General features: G+C 49.6%; 1 protein-coding gene across 4 annotated transcripts in view; it reads left to right on the top strand.

The window, feature by feature from the left end:
- pms2 (PMS1 homolog 2, mismatch repair system component) overlaps positions 1–7,199 on the top strand; it is a 37,123-nt gene extending 29,924 nt beyond the window's left edge. For all 4 annotated transcript variants that reach the window (XM_038819907.1, XM_038819906.1, XM_038819909.1 and 1 more), the window contains 3 exons: positions 3,867–3,967; positions 4,223–4,392; positions 6,804–7,199. In XM_038819907.1, coding sequence (XP_038675835.1) covers positions 3,867–3,967; positions 4,223–4,392; positions 6,804–6,947 — 415 coding nt within the window. In that variant the 3' untranslated portion in view covers positions 6,948–7,199. The remainder of the gene's footprint in view (positions 1–3,866; positions 3,968–4,222; positions 4,393–6,803) is intronic.
- The last annotated feature ends 16,149 nt before the right edge of the window (positions 7,200–23,348 follow it).

Below are 23,348 nucleotides of genomic sequence, written 5' to 3'. Positions count from 1 at the left end.
CAGGGAAATCTATTGTCAACTTGTCAGACTTCAACCAGACGAAATCGAAGTCCTCGGCAGAGGGCTCAATTTCAGCATCACCACCAAAATGGACCCCATCAGTCTCGCAGCAGACACTGAGGAATTCATCAGGCGAATGAGGCTCTGGGAGTTCTTCCACAGACCACAAGAGGCCAACAGCGAACCTAATGAGACAACCCATGAACTGAAACAACATGAGAGATCTGTGGTGCAGCAACCGAAAAGGAAAGAGTCGAATTGGACCCCTCAGGAAGGCCGCTGCCCTAGACTCAACATATATGCTCAAGCTGTCAGGAGACGCGTCAATGCCAGATTCATCAGTCGCATTCACAAGACAGCCCCGAACGTCAGCCAAGCACAACGCAATGCCATCCGCGCTCTCGAGACCAACCGCAACATCGTCATCAAACCAGCAGAAAAAGGAGGGGCCGCCGTCATACTGAACAGAACGGACTACTGCAAAGGAGTGTACCAACAACTCAACAACCAGGAACACTACAGACAGTTACCCGCAGATCCAACCAAGGAACAGATCCGCCAACTCAACAGACTGATCAAAACTTTGGATCCAGACCTTCAGAGCATCATACGTGCTCTCATCCCAGGGACACCTCGCGTTGGAGATCTATACTGCCTCCCGAAAGTACAAAAGGCCAACACACCAGGCCAGCCTATCGTATCAGGCAATGGGACCCTGTGTCAGAACCTCTCCGGCTACATCGAGGGCATCTTGAAGCCCATCGTACAAGAAATGCCAGCTTCTGTCGCAACATGACTGACTTCTTACAGAAACTCAGCACCATGGACGAGTTGAACCAGCAATATTCCTCATCACGATGGACGTCTCGCACTCTACACCAGCATCCCCCATGACGACGGCATTGCTGCAACAGCCTCAGTACTCAACACCGACAACTGCCAATTTCCAGATGCAATTCTGCAACTCATCCGCTTCTTTCTGGATCACAACATCTTGACCTTCGACAACATGTTCTTCATCTAGACACACAGAACAGCCATGGGGACTACATTCGCACCTCAATATGCCAACATCTTCATGCACAAGTTTGAACAAGACCTCCTCACCGCACAGGACCTTGAACCAACGTTATACACCAGATACATCAATGACATTTTTCTCCTTTGGACCCACTGCGAAGAATCACTGCAACAACTACACGATGACATTTTTATTTTTTTAATTTTAGAGTACCCAATTCATTTTTTCCAATTAAGGGGCAATTTAGCGTGGCCAATCCACCTACCCTGCACAAATTTGGGTTGTGGGGGTGAAACCCTCGCAAACACGGGGAGAATGTGCAAACTCCACACGGACAGTGACCCAGAGCCGGGATCGAACCTGGGACCTCAGTGTCGTGAGGCAGCAGGGCTAACCCACTGCGCCACCGTGCTGCCCCACGATGACATCAATAAGTTCCATCCCACCATCAGACTCACCATGGTCTACTCTCCAAAATCGGTTGCATTCTTGGACACACTCATCTCCATTAAGTAAAGCACTTTGCTTTACCGCAAGCCCACAGATAACCTCATGATGCTCCACTTCTCCAGCTTCCACCCTAAACACATTGAAGCCATCCCCTATGGATAACCCCTCCGTATGCACAGAATCTGCTCAGATGAGGAGGAGCGTAACAGACATTTACAGGCGCTGAAAGATGACCTCGTACAAACGGGATATGGCGCTCGACTCATCGATCAACAGTTCCAACGCGCCACAGCACACCGACCTCCTCGGAAGACAAACATGGGACACAATCGACAGAGAACCCTTCATCGTCCAGTATTTTCCCGGAGCGGAGAAACTTTGACATCTTCCTCGCAACCTTCAAAATGTCATCGATGAAGACGAACATCTTGCCAAGGTCATCCCCACACCCCCACTACTTGCCTTCAAACAACCGCGCAAACCATTGTTTGCAGCTCAACCGCTCAAACAAACCATTGTTTGCAGCAAATTACCCAGCCTTCAGAACAGCAACTACGATACCACACAACCCTGCCATGGCAATCTCTGCAAGACGTGCCAGATCATCGACATGGGTGCCACCATTACACATGAGAACACCGCCCACTAGGTACGCGGTACATACTCGTGCGACTTGGCCAACATTATTCATACGCTGCAGGAAAGTCAATACTGACAGTCAGAGAGATCTAGGTATACAGGTCCACAGGTCACTGAGGGGCAACACAGGTGGAGAAGGTAGTCAAGAAGGAATACGGCATGCTTGCCTTCATTGGCCGGGGAATTGAGTATAAAAATTGGCAAGTCATGTTGCAGCTGTATAGAACCTTAGTTAGGCCACACTTGGAGTATAGTGTTCAATTCTGGTCACCACACTACCAGAAGGATGTGGAGGCATTAGAGAGGGTGCAGAAGAGATTTACCAGGATGGTGCCTGGTATGGAGGGCATTAGCTATGAGGAGAGGTTGAATAAACTCTGTTTGTTCTCACTGGAACGAAGGAGGTTGAGGGGCGACCTGATAGAGGTCTACAAAATTATGAGGGGCATAGACAGAGTGGATAGTCAGAGACTTTTTCCCAGGGTAGAGGGGTAAATTACTAAGGGGCATATGTTTAAGGTGCAAGGGGCAAAGTTTAGAGGAGATGTACGAGGCAAGTTTTTTACACAGAGGGTAGTGAGCGCCTGGAACACGCTGCCGGAGAAGGTGGTGGAAGCAGGGATGATGGTGACGTTTAAGGGGCATCTTGACAAATACATGAATAGGATGGGAATAGAGGGATACGGACCCCGTAAGTGTAGAAGATTTTAGTTTAGACGGGCAGCATTGTCGGTGCAGGCTTGGAGGGCCGAAGGGCTTGTTCCTGTGCTGTACTTTTCTTTGTTCTTTGTCCCGAAGCGTGGCCCATGGCAAGACGACACAGACGCTGTGACAATGGATGAACGGACATTGCGTGACAATCACCAGGCAGGAATGATCCCTTCCAGTTGGGGAACACTTCAGCAGTCAAGGGCATTCAGCCTCTGATCTCCGGGTAAGCATTCTCCAAGGCGGCCTTCAGGACGTGCGACAATTCAGAATCACCGAACAGAAACTTATAGCCAAGTTCCGCACACATGAGTACAGCCACCCGGACCTTGGTTTCATGTTGCATTACATTCAACCCCCACCATCTGGCCTGGCCTTGCGAAATCCGACCAACTGTCCTGGCTTGAGACAATTCACACCTCTTCAACCTGGGATTACCCCTCTCTCTGGATCTGTAAAGACTTAATTACCTGCAAATGCTCGCATTCAAAGCATTGTCTTGCATCTTTGACTTTGTCTATATATATGTTTCTGGAACCTACTTCTTCATTCACCTGAGGAAGGAGCAGCGCTCCGAAAGCTTGTGATTTGAAACAAACCTGTTGGACTTTAACCTGGTGTTTTAAGACTTCTTACTGTGCTCATCCCAGTCCAATGCCGGCATCTCTACATCATAATTGAATGGCGGAATAGGCTTGAGAAGTTGAATGGTCTCCTCCTGTTCCTATCTTCCTAATCTTTGTTGATTGACTTATCCTCAGTGAGAAACCAGTTTTATTGACACACACCTCCCGTCCCTAGTAGTAGGATGATTTTCAGTGTTAGATTTAATGTACTCCAATTGTTACCGCTGTACTTCATAAAAGTGAAAAGAATAATTGAATACATATATTTAAGCTTGGTATATGGGATTAATTGCTTGTAGTTGTATGTTATATGCAATCTATAAATATTCCTGTCATCGTCTAATGCAAGTTAGATTTAATCTTGCATCTTTTAAATATATTCTTCTCCATTCATATAGTTGAATATTGTTTTCAACTTCTAGGCCCCAGAGTCTTCATTTAACTGCAGTGAATGAAACAGTACTGGTGGAAAACATGGACATTTTCAGAAAGAATGGTTTTGATTTTATTATAAACGAGCAAGGTTGGTTTGTTTCCTTGTACTGTATTTAAAACACAGGACAGAGCTTGGCTTGTTCAAAGATCTATTCTTTTGTTATATACGTATTAAACATCTTTGAGAAACACTTCTCAAACATTGTTTACTTACTAATAGTAGGGGAGTTATTTGTGAAACAGATGAAACATTGAGCCAAGGCCTTTTGAGGTCGGCTGCACATTTTGTTCAACATGTGTTTTTCAAAGGTCTTTTTTTTGTTCTCGGTGGTTTTCCATGCAGCCCTTCCCACTGACAGAGTGAAACTGGTTTCCCTGCCAATGAGCAAGAACTGGACATTTGGTCCACAGGATATTGAAGAACTTATTTTCATGCTGAATGATAGCCCTGGGGTCATGTGTCGGCCATCCAGAGTCAGGCAGATGTTTGCTTCCAGAGCTTGTAGAAAATCGGTAAGTGTTCCTCAAACTGTTCCAACCAGTAAATACATATTTAACAGTGCTCACTAAACTATTGCATGATCACACTGGAAGCTGAGGATCTGAGAGATCATTATATTTGTGCCCTTGTTGAACAACAATCTTGCCTTGCAATGACGTTGAACCTTCAGAGTAATGCTGCTGTTTTCACAAAGCAAACTTACTTAATAGGCATCATCTATAATACAACTGCAAACTCCAACAGTTTTCTGAGTTCACACTTTTATAAAGGGCACACTGTTTTGATTCAAGTTTTGAATCATTAAATTAGCTGTTTATCTCATTACATTTTCTCCCATACTCTGAAATTGAGTATTTTCTTTGCTTGGGATATGTTGGCTTCCCCCTTATATATATGCCCCTAAATCCCCATGGATTATTGCGTGCCTGTCCCATGTGCTGTTGCACTGAGACATACAAACGGCCCTGCTTTGATCTGCACTGAGTCAGTTAATGTGCTATAACTGACTTAAATGCCTTTTAACTACAGTAAGAACACCAGGTTAAAGTCCAACAGGTTTGTTTTGAATCATTAGCTTTCGGGGCGTAGCTCCTTCATGAGCACTCACCTGATGCTGGAGCTGCGCTCCAAAAGCTAGTGATTCCAAACAAACCTGTTGGACTTTAACCTGGTGTTTTGGGCCCCGTATCAAAGGAAGGATGTGCTGGCCTTGGAAAGGGTCCAGAGGAGGTTCACAAGAATGATCCCTGGAATGAAGAGCTTGTTGTATGAGGAACGGTTGAGGACACTGGGTCTGTACTCGTTGGAGTTTAGAAGGATGAGGGGGGATCTTATTGAAACTTACAGGATACTGCGTGGCCTGGATAGAGTGGACGTGGAGAGAATGTTTACACTTGTCGGAAAAACTAGAAGCAGAGGACACAATCTCAGACTAAAGGGACGATCCTTTAAAACAGAGATGAGAAATTTCTTCAGCCAAACGGTAGTGAATCTGTGGAACTCTTTGCTGCAGAAGGTTGTGGAGGCCAAATCACTGAGTGTCTTTAAAACAGAGATAGGTAGGTTTTTGATCAATAAGGGGATCAGAGGGCAGTACGGTGGCCTAGTGGTTAGCACAACCTCCTCATGGCGCTGAGGTCCCAGGTTCGATCCCGCTCTGGGTCACTGTCCGTGTGGAGTTTGCACATTCTCCCCGTGTCTGCGTGGGTTTCGCCCCCACAACCCAAAAATGTGCAGAGTAGGTGGATTGGCCACACTAAATTGCCCCTTAATAGAAAAAATAATTGGGTAATCTAAATTTATAAATAAAAAAAAATAATAAGGGGATCAGGAGTTATGGGTAGAAGGCAGGAGAATGGGGATGAGAGAAATATCAGCCATGATTGAATGGCGGAGCAGATTCGATGGGCCAAGTGGCCTAATTTTGCTCCTATGCCTTATGGTAAGACTACTTACTGTGCCCACCCCAGGCCAACGCCGGCATCTCCACATCATTGCCTTTTAACTAGACATGGGAAGAATCAACTAATGATTCCAGCTGGAAGCTATGGGTGAAGAAGATAGGAACAGACTAATCTGTGATGCTCTCTGCAGCGGAATAGTCCCAAAATTACTCATTGCCTTGGCTTTCCAGTGAAGAATAAGCAGTAAGCCAAGTTGTCAAAGGGACCACTGAGATAAACAACACCTGAAGTAAGGAGGTTGAAGGCAATAGTATTGTGCTTTAAAGAATGATGGCGCCGGAGCGAGGCGACTTCTTTTTTTTAATATATTTTTATTGGAATTTTTTACAGAAAATATAAAACATAACGACAAACAATGAAATGCAACAAAATAACCTATAATAACCGTACCACCCCCAGACCGTATCGACACATGTATCCCATCCCCCACCCCCCCAACCCCAATGAACAACAAAAGAACTTCAAAATAAATTTAAATTAAATAAACAAATATAGTCATCGTCCGCCCCCCCCCCCCCCCCCCCCCCACCTTTTCCCTCCCCCTGCCCCCCCTCTCCCCCCCACCCCGGGTTGCTGCTGCTACTGTCCCCGTACCCTATCGTTGAGCCAGAAAGTCGAGAAAAGGTTGCCACCGCCTAAAGAACCCTTGTACCGACCCTCTCAGGGCGAATTGCGAGGCGACTTCTTGCAAGCTGTGCCCAGCATACGATCTAATTCTACCTTTTACTCTCGTTTTATGCTTCTAAAACTTCATTCTAACTCTTTTACTCTTTTAAACTCTCTAACAATGTTACACCTTGCTATAACTGTAACATTATATTCTGCAGTCTCTCCTTCCTTCCCTATGTACGGCATGCATTGTTTGTACAGCATGCAAGAAACAATACTTTTCACTGTATACTAATACAAGTGACAATAATAAATCAAATCAAATAAATTGTGTAACTCTATTTTCCCAGGTGATGATTGGGACTGCGCTTAATATCAGTGAGATGAAGAAGTTGGTTACACACATGAGTGAGATCGAGCATCCCTGGAACTGCCCACATGGGCGTCCAACCATGAGACATTTAGCGAACTTGGACATGATATTGGTGGAATAAATGGGTTATGTTCAGCCATTGTATATTAAACTGTTAATCATTGAATGTTATATTTGAACAGCTTTAATTTTAAAATGTAATCACCAGAGCTCATCATGTTGGGCAGGAAGTGAATTGCCTTCTTTCTGGAATACTGTATAAGCCTAACTGCAATTTTAATCAATATTAGTTGTGGAAATTACTTCTGTGAATTTGTTTTCATTTCTATTTTTTTATTAAATTACTGCTATCTACCTCTGTTTTCAAAACAAATGGCCTGTCAAATTCATGCTTGGGAGTTTGAACACAGCATACCAAAAATTCCTACATTCCTTAAAAACCTGCATTCTGGAAGAATATAGACTGGCAAAGCTCATTGCCCACTCTGAACTAATTAAGATGTGTTCTAGTCTACGTAATGCTAGAATTTAAGCTTAACATCATGCTACAATAATTAATTGTTAACTGGGGTCAGTTGGTGGCCCTCATCATCTGGGTGTGGAGGTTGTGGGTTCAAAGTCCACTGCAGAGAATTGTGCAGAAAAGTCTAGGCTAACACCATGGATGTGATCCAATGGCCAGAAACGCAGCTCGCCGCGGTGCAGTGTGGCCAATAAAAGCCGGGAGATCCCACTCCTGGGATCTACCTGGCTCGCAACGCTGTGATGTAAATCACTTTTTGGTAAATCTGCATATTAGAGCGAGACAGCTACCGTCGCTCTAATGTGCAGATTCCTGAGGTATCAGAGACTTTGGGATTCATCCCCTTTGCCTCAGAGACCTCGGGCAAGTGCCGTTCAGCAATGGCCTCCACAGGGACCAGATGAAACGTTACTCATGGGGGGTCTCCCAGGGGAGCGGAGGCCCCCCAGCTGCATGCCCTTTGGACAGGGTGGTGCCAGCCTGGCATTGGCACTGCCAAGGGGCACAGGTGGCATTGCCAGCTGGCATGGGCACTGCCAAGGTGCACGAGTGACTGGACGGGGGTGCCCTTGTGTGGGTGTTTGGGAGGGGGTGCGGGAACCCTCCCATAGTGCGTTCGGGCTGGAGGGGAGGTCGGGGATCACTTCAGGGGCCACGGAAATCGAGACTCCATTTAAGAATAGCGTCCTGATCTCACTACAATGTACAAAACGGGGCTAGGTGCTGCCTCGTACATTCCCCGTTGAGACCCCTTATACCATGCAAGTTGCGTTGACAAGCCATGTGTTTCTCGGCACTGCGAGCGCCGGGAAACATGTCGCTAAACGTGCTCACTAAGGGACTTTGTTCCCATTTGGGTAAATCACGGTACAGAGGGAGTCCTGCACTATCAGAAGTGCTGTCTTTGGGATGAGACACTAAAGTGAGGCCCCATCTACTCTCTGATGGACGTATATTTTGCAAAAGATCCCATGGCACTGTTTTAAAGTACAGGGAAGTTATTTCCATTGTCTTGGCCAATATGTATTCCTCTATCGACATCATTAAAACAGATTATCTGATCTATCACATTGCTGTCTGTGGAAGCTTGCTGTGTGCAAATTGGCTGTTACGTTTCCTACATTAAATGACTGTGATTCATTGGCTGTAAAATGTTTTTGAATGTCCTGAGGTTGTGAAAGACACAGCACAAATGATATTTTTATAAATATATGTTCTATTTAGATGATCTTTTGATGTCTCACAGATCCTTTGAGCATTTCCTATATTGTCATGGGGGTGAGGGCAATAACCTCCATTTGTTCTCCATTCACAATCAGTGGCCATCCTGGGCAAAATATCCTGATACTTATTTAGGAAAATTATTTCTCGGAAATACCTGTCTACGCTCAAAGATGGTTAACCAAGTTCAAACAAGGAACAAATCAGCCTGTAACTTCCGGTCTGGCCAGCGACTCAAGTGGCTAGTACACCGCACATGTGTGGCGCGACGACCCGGAAGCGCAGGCATGCGCACTGGAAGCGCGCAGCGTTCAAATTCCCGGATGTTTTTTTTGGACTTCTTGAAGCCCTGCGCTGCACTGGAGCTGCTGAATGAAAAATCCAGCTACAGCGCTAACTTGGATCCCTTACCCAGATTTGAGGTGAGTTTTTACACCTTTTTATTTACACTGAAAATTTTCGGTGTACCAGAGGCAGAAGGCATTGGGAGACATTTTTTAGATAGTTTAATGTTTTATATTATTAGTGTTTATAAATATGTTTAGACTGCAAATACAATGAAAGGAAGATATATTTTTCTTTTTTTTTTGAAACTTTGGTTTGTCATGAAGACGTTAATTCCATTAAAAGAACTATAATGGATAGAATGCAGTGATCACTTGCTAACGAGTATGATTGTTCACCGAAGATACTCAGTGTTATTGGTCACAGGTTCGGTGGGTCATTATGTGGCTGATGAGTCCGATCCTAGAGCACATCTTCAATAACTCACTTGGCAGGAGTTTACAAAAGGTAGGATTGGTCCTTGGACACTAAGTCGCAGGTATTCCTTTCTCAGGCTCCTTTTCCAGGCCTCCGCTTGCCATCGGGTGTCCTGAAAGAATTGTGACCCTTCAATCAGGAGGTTCCTTCAACCAGGAGGTTCCTACAAGTAAGTCTTTTCTGAGCAAAGGTCTCCCAGGCATTGACGTCTCTGTTCCATTTCCTGAGGTAAGCCTACAAGGTGTCTTTGAATATCTTCCTTTGTCCTCCTCTTGTTCAGAAACCTTCCTTGAGGTGGATGAAGATTTGCTTTGGCAGTCGGGACTCTTGAGATCCTCAGCATCTGGGCGGTCTAGCGTAGTTGGTTTTGGATGATACTGGTGCTGTTGACTCCTTCAAGGACACTATTGTTAGCACGCCTGTCCTCTCAGCTGATTCCGACCTAAAGTAGATTTGGATTTTGCATTGTATTTTAAGCTGAGTTGTTTAAGAGTCTCCCTGATGTAATGTTCATCCTTAGAGGCCTCAGTGATTACTTCAAATGCTTTAACAAAGTTTAGTGCATTAGTTGATATATGCAAGCCACCTTTAAGCTAATGTGAACTATCCCTCTGACAGGTATTGCAGCGAATCAATCACCCACCCCTAAGAGTGTACTGCCAAAGGACATCCTGAAATGATGTCAGAGGAGATGTGTGCCGGGACATTGCGTTTCAGCTGCTGCTGCTTCTGGATGTTGAGCTTGTCAATTAACAACTGATATGTCAAAACCCTCCTCTTCACTCCTTCTCCTCTCCTTTTCACAGTAACTTCATTGAAGCCTACTCGTGACAATAAGCGATTTTCATTTCATTTCATTTCATTCCCCTTCCTCCCCTTTACAAATAGACGGAGGCATTGTGTTTAAGTGAAAAAATATATTTTGTAAGAAATTTATAACGGTTGAGGTCGTTTTATGCCATTGTATGATTCAGCTCATAAAGTTAAATATTAAGTCAAACTTTTGTATTTATAAAATTATTTTTGTTAATAAATGTTTTACATTAAACTTTACAAGCTTCTACAAAGGTCTGACTAAAACATCAGAACACAATGTTTAATTGAGATAATTAAAATGAATAAGATAATTGAAATAGACTCCTGGTGACGGTGATGTGCTGAGGGGACGCACATCAGGTGGCTCTCCTCCCAACCAGAACCAAAAAAGTCAATTTTAGAAGAATTTGGCCTGAAAAACCAACCAAAACTAACCCTAACAAGGACAGCACACTGGCACAGTGGTTATCACTAGTTCAATCCTGGTTCCAGGTCACTGTCCGTGTGGAGTTTGCACGTCATGCTCTCCGTGTTTTCGTGGATTTCGCCCCACAAGCCAAAAGATGTGTTGTGTCGGTGGATTGGCCTCGCTAAATTGCCCCTTCATTGGACAAAATTAATTTGGTAATTTAAATTTATATTTAAAAAAAGAAAGAAAATAACCCTAATGGTGAAGAAATAGCGACGTAGGAGAAGATGCCGGCGAATGGAACCTCGAGGGGCAGAAATGGCAGAAAGGGCCATGATCAGCGGGTGGACGAGTCGGTGGACCCACGAGACGAGGTGGAAGCCCCGGCTGTCCAATAGCGGGGAAGACCGGCGTCCCGAGCACCGACATCAGCACCAGCCTGCTCCTCCCCACCAGATCTTCCTTAAAAAGGAGCTGGCCGCCATGAAGGTGGCGATTAAAAGGAGAACCAGGTGGCAGTGAAAGTGGACCTGTTCTCCTGGTCCTCGGCCTTTCCCTTCAAACTCCCCCCAGGCTGCCACCAACCTTTTCACCTCTGTCCAGAGCGATGGTCTCCCTCCAACACACAATCGATGGGCTGGGAAAGAAAGTGGAGGCGCAGGATAGGACTATCCAGGACCTCAGGAGAGCCTCGATGGACCAGGGCGACAGGATTGTCGCTCTGGACAGAGGTGAAAAGGTTGGTGGCGGCCTTGGGGGGGGGGGGGGGGGGGGGGGGGAGTTTGAAAGGAAAGGTCGAGGACAGGGAGAACAGGTCCCGGCGGCAGAATATACGAATTATGAGCCTGACGGAAGGCATTGAGGGTAGAGACCCGACAGAATATATCGGCCAAATATTGGGCAACCTAGTCGGGAGGGACAGTTTACCCAACCCCTCAGAATTCAACAGGGCACACGGATCGCTCAGACTGAAGTCCAAGGCGGGGGAGCAGCCAAGAGCGATTGTACCAGGATCGGGAGAGGATCCTGTGGTGGGCCAGGCAAACGAAGGCGAGCTCGTGGGAAGGACACAGAATCCAGGTCGACCAAGACATTGGGGCAGACCTGGCAAAGAAAAGGGACAAGTTTAACAAGGCAAAGTCGACATCCTACAAGAGTGGGGTGATATGTTAATCCCGGCCAGACTCTGGGTCATGTACCAGAGCAAAGGATATTATTTCGATACCCCGAGAGAAGCAAATGACTTTGTGCGGAATAGTGGCCTGGACAGACATGGCAGTGAATAAGGCGTGTCAGAGGAAGATTGCTGAAAGACAGAGACAGAACCCGAGACTTGTCGTCTTGGCTATGTGTTTGTGTGGGGCTGTACTGCCTCGTTCTGAACAGAAAGACCGGGTGCAGGAGAAAAAGAGGATAGGGAAAACAGTTGAGAAGGTGGAGAGAGAAGAGAGGCAGTCAGAGAGCACAGACAAAGGGCTAGACAAGCCTTGGGAAGGGAGCCACCGTACTAGCAGGGAGGGCTAGCACAGGAAAACAGGGCAGAAAGGGGGCCGCGGCGCACCTCTCAGCGGAGAGGGAGCGCCTGGCCGGGGGAGGTAGACACAGTGGTGGGGGGTGGGGGTGAGGTACAGAACATGGATTGGCTTGGGCAGGCCGAAGAAACAAGATGGCGCTGCATGCAGCCACTTTGGAGGGTCCCTAAGCAAAGGGAAACCCAAGAGTGCAGGGGTGCACCCATGTGGTGTGCACACAGTTGGTGGCCATGCTGGGTGCCTGCTGGACAAAAGGAAACCCCGGAGCACAGGGGCCCGACCTTATGGTGAGAATGGTGACCACAGTAATTTTGGACGTCACCCTAACAAAGGGAAACCCTGGAGTGCAGGGGCGTGCCAACCAGATAAGTATAGTTGATCCCGCAGAAACGGGGGAACAGAAGCCACCCATCAGGATACTCATCTGGAATGTAAGGGAACTTAACGATCCAATGAAAAGATCCAGAGTCTTCGCCCACTTAAGAAACCTGAAGGCCGATATAATCTTCCTGCAGGAGACACCTAAGGGAAAAGGACAGACTGCTGGTAAGAAAGGGCTGGGTGGGACAGACGTACCATTCGTGCTACGGGACAAGGGCTCGGGGAGTAGCCATGCGGATCAGCAAGAGGATGAGGTTTATGGAGACCAGGACGGTTACATGTGTATGCGCCCAACTGGGACGGCACAGACTTTATAAAGAAGACCATGGCAGAAATCCCCGACATCAACACGCACTGACTGATTATGGGGGGGGGGGCGACTTTAACTGCGTGCCAGACCCGTTGTCCCATTGATCAAGCCCCAGAACGGGGAAAAAGACAGGCATGGCTAGAGAACTGGGAACATTCGTGGAACAGATGGGGGCTGTGGATCCATGGAGGCTCCTGCACTACAAGGTATACACCAAGATCGACTTCTTTGTAGTGGGGAAATCGGTGCTTCCAAGAATAGTAGGAGCGGAATACTCCGCGATAGTCATCTCCGACCACACTTCACCTTACATGGATGTGAGGTGGAGACGGGCCATGCCCAATGCTCCACATGGAGGTTAGACACTGACCTGTTAGCCGACAAGGCCTTCTACCAGGAAACATCACAGGCCCGAGGCGATTATGTGACTAACAACCGGAACGGGGAAGTCTCACCTTCCACATTCTGAGAGGCACTAAAGGCTGTGATCAGGGGGGAAATTATGGCCTACAAGGCTTGCAGAGACAGGGAAGAGAGGGCGGCCAGGCAACACCTGATTGACTCCATCCAGGAAGGCGACAGAAAGTAATCCAAGGCCCCGACTGTGGTGGAGAGGAAAAAGCTACAAATGGACTTTAAACTGCTATCCACTAGGAAAGCAGTATACCAACTCCCCAGACATGGGAGACCTATAAGCACAGAGAAAAGGCTGGCCGCCTACTAGCTCACCAGCTGGGAAAGCAGGTAGCCACAAGGGAAATTGCACAGATAAAAGACAGCAGAGGCAGACTAGCAATGGAACCAGAAGAGGTCAACAGGGCATTCAAGACTTTCTACCGAGGCTGTACGCCTCCGACCCACTCGACGGGGATGCGGGAATCGTCTCCCTGGTGCAGAAAGGGCCTTCGACAGAGACGAGTGGAAATACCTCCCTGAGGTACTGTAGCGGTTTGGGCTAGGGGCAGGATTCATCTCCTGGGGGAAAATCCTGTACAACATCCCCAAGGCAACCGTTTGAATCAGCACAACCAGCTCTGAATACTTCCAGCTGCACAGAGGCACATGGCAGGGATGTCCACTGTTCCCCCTCCTGTTTGCCCTAGCAGTTGAACCCCTGGCGATTGCTTTGCTAGGCACAAAAGGCTGGAAGGGCATCGAAAGGGGAGGCAGAGAGCACAGAGTCTCACTCTATGCTGATGACTTGCTCCTCTATGTCTCGGAATCGCAGGATGGCTTGAGAGCAATCATGCAGCTCCTGAAACAGTTTGGATCCTTCTTGGGTTATAAACTTAACCTGGGCAAGAGCGAGGCTTTCCCGGTGAACCCAAACAGGGGAGGGACAGAGCTGGAAGGAATCCCTTTCAAATTAGCCCAAAACAAATTCTGGAATCCAAATAGCCTGGGACTGGACACGCATCCAGAAGTGGAATCTGACTAGCCTGGTGGAGGAAGTCAAAAAGGACCTACAGAGATGGGACACACTCCAGCTTTCCCTGGTGGGGAGGGTGATGACGATCAAAATCCGAACTCTTCCTGTTAATATCGATCTTGATCACCAAGGCCTTCTTCCACAACATAGACAAAATGATCGTGGCTTTTGTGTGTGTGGGGGGGGGGGGGGGGGGGGGGGTGATGGAAGAATCCAAGAATCTCCAAATCAACACTGGGGGGGGTACCAAGAACAATTGAATATATGCTGGTTTAGCACAGTGGGCTAAACAGCTGGCTTGTAATGCAGTACAAGGCAGCAGCACGGGTTCAATTCCCGTACCGGCCTCCCCGAACAGGCACCGGAATGAGGCGACTAGGGGCTTTTCACAGTAACTTCATTGAAGCCTACTTGTGGCAATAAGTTAATAATATATATAAGAACCACACTTGCTGTAAATATTGAACATAAAGTGTTACTGTGGATAATTGAAAATGACAATAAAAATATATTTTTTAAAGATAATTGAAGTAAACAGGCAGAAACATATTTACCACAAGTGACACGGTGGGACACCAGTTAGCATTGCTGCCTCACAACACCAGGGACCTGTGTTCAATTCAAACCTTGGGTGACTGTGTGGTGTTTGTATATTCTCCTCGTGTCTGCATGGATTTCCTGGAACCATAGAATTTCTACACTGCAGAAGGAGGCAATTCAGCCCATCAAGTCACCCCTGACCCTCTGAAAGAGTACCCTACCTGGGTCCACTCCCCCACCCTATCTCCAGAACCTAACCTGTACACCCCTGGACATTAAAGGGCAAGTTGACATGGCCAAACCACCTACCCTGCACATCTTTGGACTGTGGGAGGAAACCAGAGCACCCAGACGAAACCCACGCAGACTCTGGGAGAATGTACAAAGTCCACACAGATAGTCACCCAAGGTCAGAATTGATCCCGCGTCCCTGGCTCTGTGAGGCAGTAGTGCTCACCACCGTGCAGCCACAGTTTCATCTGGGTGCTTGGGCTTCCTGCCACAGTCCAAAGATGTGCAGGTTAGGTGGATTAGCCTTGCTAAATTGCTCCCTTAGTGTCAAAGATTAGGTGGGGATAGGGCTTGGGCTTGGGTACGGTGCTCTTCCAGAATCGGTACACATTTGATGGGCTGAATGGCTTTTTTCTGCACTGCAGTGATTCTATAAACACTAATTAAAAATAGTACATGTTACAAAGAAAGTGACAGCAATAAGCCCAGGGATGCTTTTAAAATCTTATGACCATAATCTAAATGAAAACATACGAACATTTTAACCATGCCACACGTAACGTTATGTAATTATAGAGTGCTGATAACCAAACCTATTTTAATTTTAAAATAAATTTAGAGTATCCAATTATTTTTTTCCAATTAAGGGGCAATTTAGCATGGCCAATTCACCTGCCCTGCACATTTTCTTTGGGTTGTGGGGGTGAGACCCACACACACGGGGAGAACGTGCAAACTCCACATGGACATGGACCCGGGGCTGGGATCATAATATAATAATCTTTATTGTCACAAGTAGGTTTACATTAACAATGTAATTAAGTTACTGTGAAAAGCCGCTAATCGCCACATTCCGGCGCCTGTTCAGGTACACAGACGGAGAATTTAGACTGTTCAATTTACCTAACAGCATGTCTTTTGGGACTTGTGGGAGGAAACTCACGCAGAAACAGGGAAAACATGCAGACTCCACACAGTGACTCAAGCCAGGAATTGAGCCTGGGACCCGGGCGCTGTGAAGCCATACTGCTAACCACTATGCTGCTGTGCTGCCCAGAGACCCAGGTTCTCAGCGCTGTAAGGAAGCAGTGCTAACTACTGTGCCGCCCGACCAAACCTATTTTAACTTATAAGTAAATAAGCCCAGTAGAGCCGGCCTCCATGTTGCTGGAGGAGGTGCTGACGACAGGGGGACTGGAGAAGGGGGTAGTATCGGTGGTTTGTGGGGCTATTTTGGAGGAGGAGAAGGTGCCACTAGAAGCGATCAAAGCAAAGTGGGAGGAAGAGTTGGGAGAGTGTATGGAGGAGGAGTTCTGGTGTGAGGTGTTCCGGAGGGTGAACGCCTCCACCTTGTGTGCGAGGTTGGGGCTGATACAGCTCAAGGTGGTGTATAGAGCACACCTCACAAGGGCGAGGATGAGCCGGCTCTTTGAGGGGGTAGAAAATTTGAACTGATGGGAAGGATGGAGGTGTTCTACAATTCATGGGCGTTATTCGTTGTGCAGTTTTGAGAATTGGATAACATCGAACATTGGGGGAGCTGGGAGGGTTGTGGGGAGAGGGACTGTATGTGTTAATGGTGACTATGGGTAATTCCTGATTCCTTTTTGTCATTTGTTTATAGAATTTACAGTGCAGCGGGAGGCCATTCGGCCCATCGAGTCTGCACCGGCTCTTGGAAAGAGCACCCTACCCAAGCCCACACCACCCTGTCCCCATAACCCAGTTAATCCACTCAACCAACACTAAGGGCAATTTTGGACACTAAGGGCAATTTAGCATGGTCACTGCACCTAACCCGCACATCTTTGGACTGGGAGGAAACCGGAGCACCCGGAGGAAACCAACGCACACACTGGGAGAATGTGCAGACTCCGCACAGACAGTGACCCAGCCGGGAATCGAACCTGAGACCCTGGAGCTGTGAAGCAATTGTACTAACCACTATTCTACCATGCTGCTCCTTCCTTCAGGTGATCATCTGATGATCAGGTGATCAGGCATTCACCTGAGGAAGGAGCAGTGCTCTGAAAGCTAGTGTTTGAAACAAACATGTTGGACTTTAACCTGGTGTTGTAAGACATCTTATTGTGCTCACCCCAGTCCAACGCCGGCATCTCCACATCAATAAAAATTCAAATTACTTTAAACGAAGCAACAACAGTAGTAATTCCTGTTTAAAAGAAAGAGCAAAATAAATCTTTTTAAAACATCCATATACCCTGAAAATACTTGCTTAAAAAGCTGCCTGTTGTTTTCACTGTAATTTTATTGTTGAAATGCCTCTATGGACGTTCCCAAGCTGGCTGCATCACAAGGAGGCAGGGCTCCACTCCTGCACCACGCTGGAGCCTTGAGCAGACCAGAGAACCGAGGCCACCGCAGGGAAAGGAAGGTTTGTCGCAACATCGGAGTGGAGGTTAAGTGCGCAGATTTTTTTTTTTAAATTGGTGGCTCCTGGCTTCCCGCTGCTCGCCAGAGGTTATGGCCCATGGTTTTGTTAACTTGACAGTCCCACTTATATATCTTCAAGCTCTAAAATATAACTATTTGCAAAACTTGTTTTAAGCTAATCTCTGACTAATTAAAGCACAATTTTGTGCCAAGATGTTTTGACTCCTCGCTGAGGTACAGTTCCATGGATATGCATCTCAAGTGCCATAACCCGCAGGGCAAATAACCAAATGTTGGAAAGTGAGGTTCGGCTGGGTGGCTCGTTTTCAGCCAGCGCAGACATATAGGCCAAAGTATTTCTGTGCTATAAACCTTCTGTGATCTTGAGACCCAGGATCCATTTGTTATGATATGGCAGGTGGTAATTGCTAGGCTACCCAAACCCCAAAGGGAAACTTGGACCAGCTATCACAATGATTTGCAGTTTGTAGTTTTATTGTGAGAAGGTACCTGCACTGATGTCAGAAGTAAAACAAATCAGAACACTTTTGGAGACTTTAATTATTAAATATTAAACTTTTTTAAAAAACACATCACATTTAAACAGTTAATAGTTATACACACGGACTTCCGGTTGCGGCTATGCGGAGCTAAGCCGTACGTTTGGCAGCTCCCGCCAGGAACGGACTTTTGGGCTCTTTTAAGGGCCCCCAGCGGTACTTGCTCGACAGTTCCCGACGTGGGAAGGTGTCTGCAGCGGATCCCCAGTGGTCTATGGTCTTGACCAGGAGTGGGGCCAGCAAAATAGCGGTGGCAGTGCCTAAGAAAAAGCGGGGAAAGAAAATCAAGATGGCGGCCAGCGGAGGCCTCGAGGAATGGAGGCAGTGGGTGCAGGAGCAGCAGGAGACTCTCCAGCGCTGTTTTCGGGAGCTAAAGATGGAGCTGCTAGATTTGCTGAAGGCTAATACGGACAAGCTGCTGGTAACGCAGACAGCCCAGGGGGTGGAGATCCGGGAGCTCCGACAACAAGCCTCCGAAAGAGAGGATGAGGCCGCGGCCCTCGCGGTAAAGGTGGAGATGCATGAGGCGCTCCATAAGAAGTGGCAGGAGCGGTTCGAGGAGATGGAGAACCGGTCGAGGCGGAAACATTTGCGGATCCTGGGCCTCACGGAGGGGCTGGAGGGGTCAGACCTGGGGGCCTATGTGGTCGTTTTGCTGAACTCGCTGATGGGAGCTGGGTCCTTCCAGGGGCCCCTGGAGCTGGAGGGGGCCCACAGAATACTGGCCAGGAGGCCCAAGGCAAATGAGCCGCCACGGGCGGTGCTGGCGCGGTTCCACCGGTTCATTGACCGAGAGTGCGTGCTTAGGTGGGCCAAGACGGAGCGGAGTAGCAAGTGGGAGAACACGGTAGTGCGGATCTACCAGGACTGGAGTGCGGAGGTGGCTAGGCGGAGGGCCGGGTACAACCGGACGAAGGCGGTGTTCCACAGAAAGAGTGTGAAGTTTGACATGTTACAGCCGGCGCATCTGTGGGTCACTTACAAGGACCGGCACTTTTATTTTGAGTCCCCGGAGGAGGCGTGGGCCTTTGTGCAGGCCGAGAAGCTGGACTCTAACTGAGGGTTGGGGGTTTGTAAATAACTGTGTTAACTTTTGGTGGGAAGGGTCTCTGTTTTATACTGTTTCATGCTGTTTTAAGCTGGTTGTGTGTTTCTAGGGCGGGTGGGGCGCTGTCTTTTTTGCGTGGGCGGGGCCGGGCCGGGGGAAAGCGCGGGCTTTTCTTCTGTTTCCTGCACTGAGGGTGGATGGGGCGGGGTCAGAGCTGAGAACGGCGGGCTTTTTTCCCGTGCGAGAGCGGGAGGGGGAGGAGGAGGGTCTGCTGGTGGGTCTGGGGGAGGAGAAGTAGTCTCCAGGGAGGGGTCGGAGGTGTGGCGCGAGCCGCGAGCCGCCGGGGTCAGCAGAAGTTAGCTGGCTCACGGGAGTGCTATGGAGGGGTCCTAGCCGGGGGGGGGGGGGGGGTACCGGATTGCTGCTGAAATGGCCAGGAAGGTGCAGGGGGGGCAGGGGTGGGGGTTTGCCGCCGTGGGGAACGGGCCGAGCAGGGGGCGCTGGCCTGGGGCGGGCAGGGGACGGGTTATTGCTAGTCGGCAGGGGAGGGGGGCAGGGAGCCCTCTGATCCCGCTGATAACTTGGAATGTGAGGGGGCTGAATAGGCCGGTCAAACGGGCCCGGGTGTTTACGCACCTGAAGGGGCTGAAGGCGGATGTGGCTATGCACCAGGAGACGCACCTGAAGGTGGCGGACCAGGTTAGACTGAGGAAGGGCTGGGTAGGCCAGGTGTTTCATTCGGGGCTGGATGCAAAAAATCGGGGGGGGGGGGGGGGGGGGGGGGTGGCGATTCTGGTGGGAAAAAGGGTGTCGTTTGAGGCATCAAAGGTGGTGGCTGACAGTGGAGGGAGTATGTGATGGTGAGCGACAAGTTGCAGGGGGAGCGGGTGGTGCTGGTGAATGTCTATGCCCCAAACTGGGACGATGCAGGTTTTATGCGGCGCATGTTGGGCCGCATTCCGGATCTAGAGACGGGTGGACTGATACTGTGGGGAGGTCTTTAATAAAGTGCTGGATCCCCCATTGGATCAATCCATGTCCAGGACGGGCAGGAGAGCCGCGGCGGCTATGGTGTTGAGGGGGTTTATGGATCAGATGGGAGGGGTGGATCCTTGGAGGTTTACGAGGCCGAGGGCCAGGGAGTATTCATTTTTCTCCCACGTGCATAAAGCCTATTCCCGGATTGATTTTTTTGTTCTGAGCAGGGTGCTGATTTTGAGGGTGGAGGATGCCGAGTATTCGGCCATAGTCATTTCGGATCATGCCCCGCACTGGGTAGACCTTGAGCTGGGGGAGGAGAGGGACCAGCACCCGCTCTGGTGCCTGGAGGTGGGACTGCTGGCGGATGAGAAGGTGGGCGGGCGGGTTCGGGGGTGTATCAAGAGGTACTTAGAAGCCAATGATAATGGGGAGGTTCAGGTGGGGACGGTTTGGGAGGCATTGAAGGCGGTGATTAGAGGGGAGTTGATTTCCATCCGAGCGAATAGGGAGAGGGGAGAGCAAAGAGAGAGTGAGAGGTTGGTGGGGGAGATGGTGAGGGTGGACAGGAGATACGCGGAGGCTCCGGAGGAGGGACTGCTGAGGGAGCAGCGTAACCTTCAGGCCAAGTTCGACTTGCTGACCACCAGAAAGGCGGAAGCTCAGTGGAGGAAGGCACAGGGAGCGGTGTACGAATATGGGAAGAAGGCGAGTAGGATGCTGGTGCATCAGCTCCGTAAGCGGGACGCGGCCAGGGAGATTGGTGGAGTAATGGATAGGGGAGGAAATGTGGTGCGAAGGGGGTTGGACATGAATGGGGTCTTCAGGGACTTTTATGGGGAATTGTACCGGTCCGAGCCCCCGGTGGAGAGGGAGGGGGGATGGGGCGCTTTTTGGACAGGCTGAGATTTCCGAAGGTGGAGGAGGGGCAGGTGGAGGGGCTGGGGGCGCCGATTGAGCTGGAGGAGCTGGTCAAAGGGATAGGCAGCATGCAGTCGTGGAAGGCGCCGGGGCCGGATGGGTTCCCGGTCGAATTTTACAAAATGTACGCAGACCTGCTGGGCCCCTGTTGGTTAGGACCTTTAACGAGGCAAGGGGGGGGGCTTTGCCCCCGACTATGTCACGGGCGCTGATTTCCTTGATCCTTAAACGGGACAAGGATTCCCTGCAGTGTGGATCATATAGGCCGATCTCACTGTTAAATGTGGATGCCAAGCTGTTGGCGAAGATCTTGGCCACAAGGATAGAGGACTCTGTGCCGGGGGTCATTCATGAGGACCAGACGGGGTTTGTGAATGGAAGGCAGCTGAACACCAATATACGTAGGCTTCTGAATGTTATAATGATGCTGGCGGTAGAAGGGGAGGTGGAGACAGTGGTAGCATTAGATGCAGAGAAGGCCTTTGATAGGGTTGAGTGAGGGTACTTGTGGGAGGTGCTGGAAAGATTTGGGTTCGGGGAGGGGTTTGTCAGTTGGGTGAGGCTGTTATATGAGGCCCCGATGGCGAGCCTAGCCATGAGTAGGAGGAGATCAGAGTACTTTTGGTTGTACCGGGTGACGAGACAGGGGTGTCCCCTGTCCCCCTTTGCCCTTTGCGTTGGCAATTGAGCCCCTGGCCATGACGTTGAGGGAGTTGAGGAATTGGAGGGGTCTGGTGCAGGGTGGGGAGGAGCACCGAGTGTCATTATACGCAGATGACTTGTTGCTATATGTGGCGGACCCAGTGGGGGGAATGCCGGAGGTGATGAAGATTCTTAGGGAATTTGGGGGCTTTTCAGGGTACAAGCTCAACCTGGGTAAGAGTGAGCTGTTCGTCGTGCACCCGGGGGATCAAGAGGAGGGGATTGGTAGGCTCCCGCTGAAAAGGGCAGGGAGGAGCTTTCGGTACCTGGGAGTCCAGGTGGCTAGGAGCTGGGGGGCCCTACACAAACTTAACCTCACTAGGCTGGTGGAGCCAATGGAGGAGGAGTTTAAAAGATGGGACATGTTGCCGCTGCCGCTGGCGGGCAGGGTGCAGTCTGTCAAGGTGACGGTGCTCCCGAGGTTTTTGTTCCTGTTCCAGTGCCTCCCCATCCTTATCCCGAAGGCCTTTTTTAGGAGGGTCATCAGGAGTATTACGGGATTTGTATGGGCGCGTGGGACTCAGAGGGTGAGAAGGGTGTTTTTGGAGCGGGGCAGGGATGGGGGGGGGGGGGGGGGGCTGGCATAGCCCAACCTCTGTGGGTACTATTGGGCGGCTAACGCAGCGATGGTGCATAAGTGGGTAATGGACGGGGCAGGGGCAGCATGGAAGAGGATGGAGATGGCGTCCTGTGTGGACACGAGCCTGGAGGCGCTGGTGACGGTGCCGTTGCCGTTCCCTCCAAAGAGGTATACCACAAGCCCGGTGGTGGCGGCTACCCTCAAAATCTGGGGGCAGTGGAGACGGCACAGGGGGGAGGTGGGGGGCCCGATGGAGTCCCCGATATGGAGGAACCACCGGTTTGTACCAGGGAGCATCGATGGCGGGTTTCTGGGCTGGCACAGGGTAGATATTAGGAGGTTGAGGGACCTGTTTGTGGATGGGAGGTTTGCGAGCCTGGGTGAGTTAGAGGGGAAGTTTGGGCTCACCCCGGGGAACATATTTAGGTACATGCAGGTTAGGGCGTTTGCCAGGCGGCAGTTGGAGGAGTTCCCTCTGCTGCCCCCACGTGAGGTACGGGACAGGGTGCTCTCGGGGGTGTGGGTTGGAGGAGGGAGGATTTCAGACGTGTACCACGTCATGCAGGAGGTGGATGAGGCCTCGATGGAGGAGCTGAAGGGTAAATGGTAAGAGGAGCTGGGTGAGCAGATTGAGGAGGGGACGTGGGTGGATGCCCTGGAAAGGGTGAATTCCTCCTCTTCCTGTGCGAGGCTTAGCCTCATACAGTTCAAGGTGCTACATAGGGCCCACATGACCGGGACGAGGATGAGTAGGTATTTCGGGGGCAAAGACAGGTGTGCTAGGTGCTCGGGAGCCCAGCGAATCATGCCCATATGTTCTGGGAATGCCCAGCGCTGGGGGAATTTTGGAAGGGGGTAGCAAGGACGGTGTCGAGGGTGGTAGGATCCAGGCTCAAGCCAGGCTGGGGACTCGCAATTTTTGGGGTTGCAATGGAGCCAGGAGTGCAGGAGGCAAAAGAGGCCGGTGTTCTGGCCTTTGCGTCCCTAGTAGCCCGGCGGAGGATTCTTCTTCAGTGGAAGGATGCAAGGCCTCCGAGTGTGGAGGCCTGGATCAACGCTATGGCAGGGTTCATCAAATTGGAGAGGTTGAAATTTGCCCTGAGGGGTTCAGTACAGGGGTTCTTTAGGCAGTGGCAGCCGTCCCTTGACTTCCTGGCAGAACTGTAGGAAAAATAGGCCGGCAGC

The sequence above is a fragment of the Scyliorhinus canicula genome, chromosome 15 (genome assembly GCF_902713615.1).
Source record: "Scyliorhinus canicula chromosome 15, sScyCan1.1, whole genome shotgun sequence".
In the NCBI taxonomy this organism is placed as follows: domain Eukaryota; kingdom Metazoa; phylum Chordata; class Chondrichthyes; order Carcharhiniformes; family Scyliorhinidae; genus Scyliorhinus; species Scyliorhinus canicula.
This window is presented reverse-complemented; position numbering and strand designations above follow the sequence as displayed.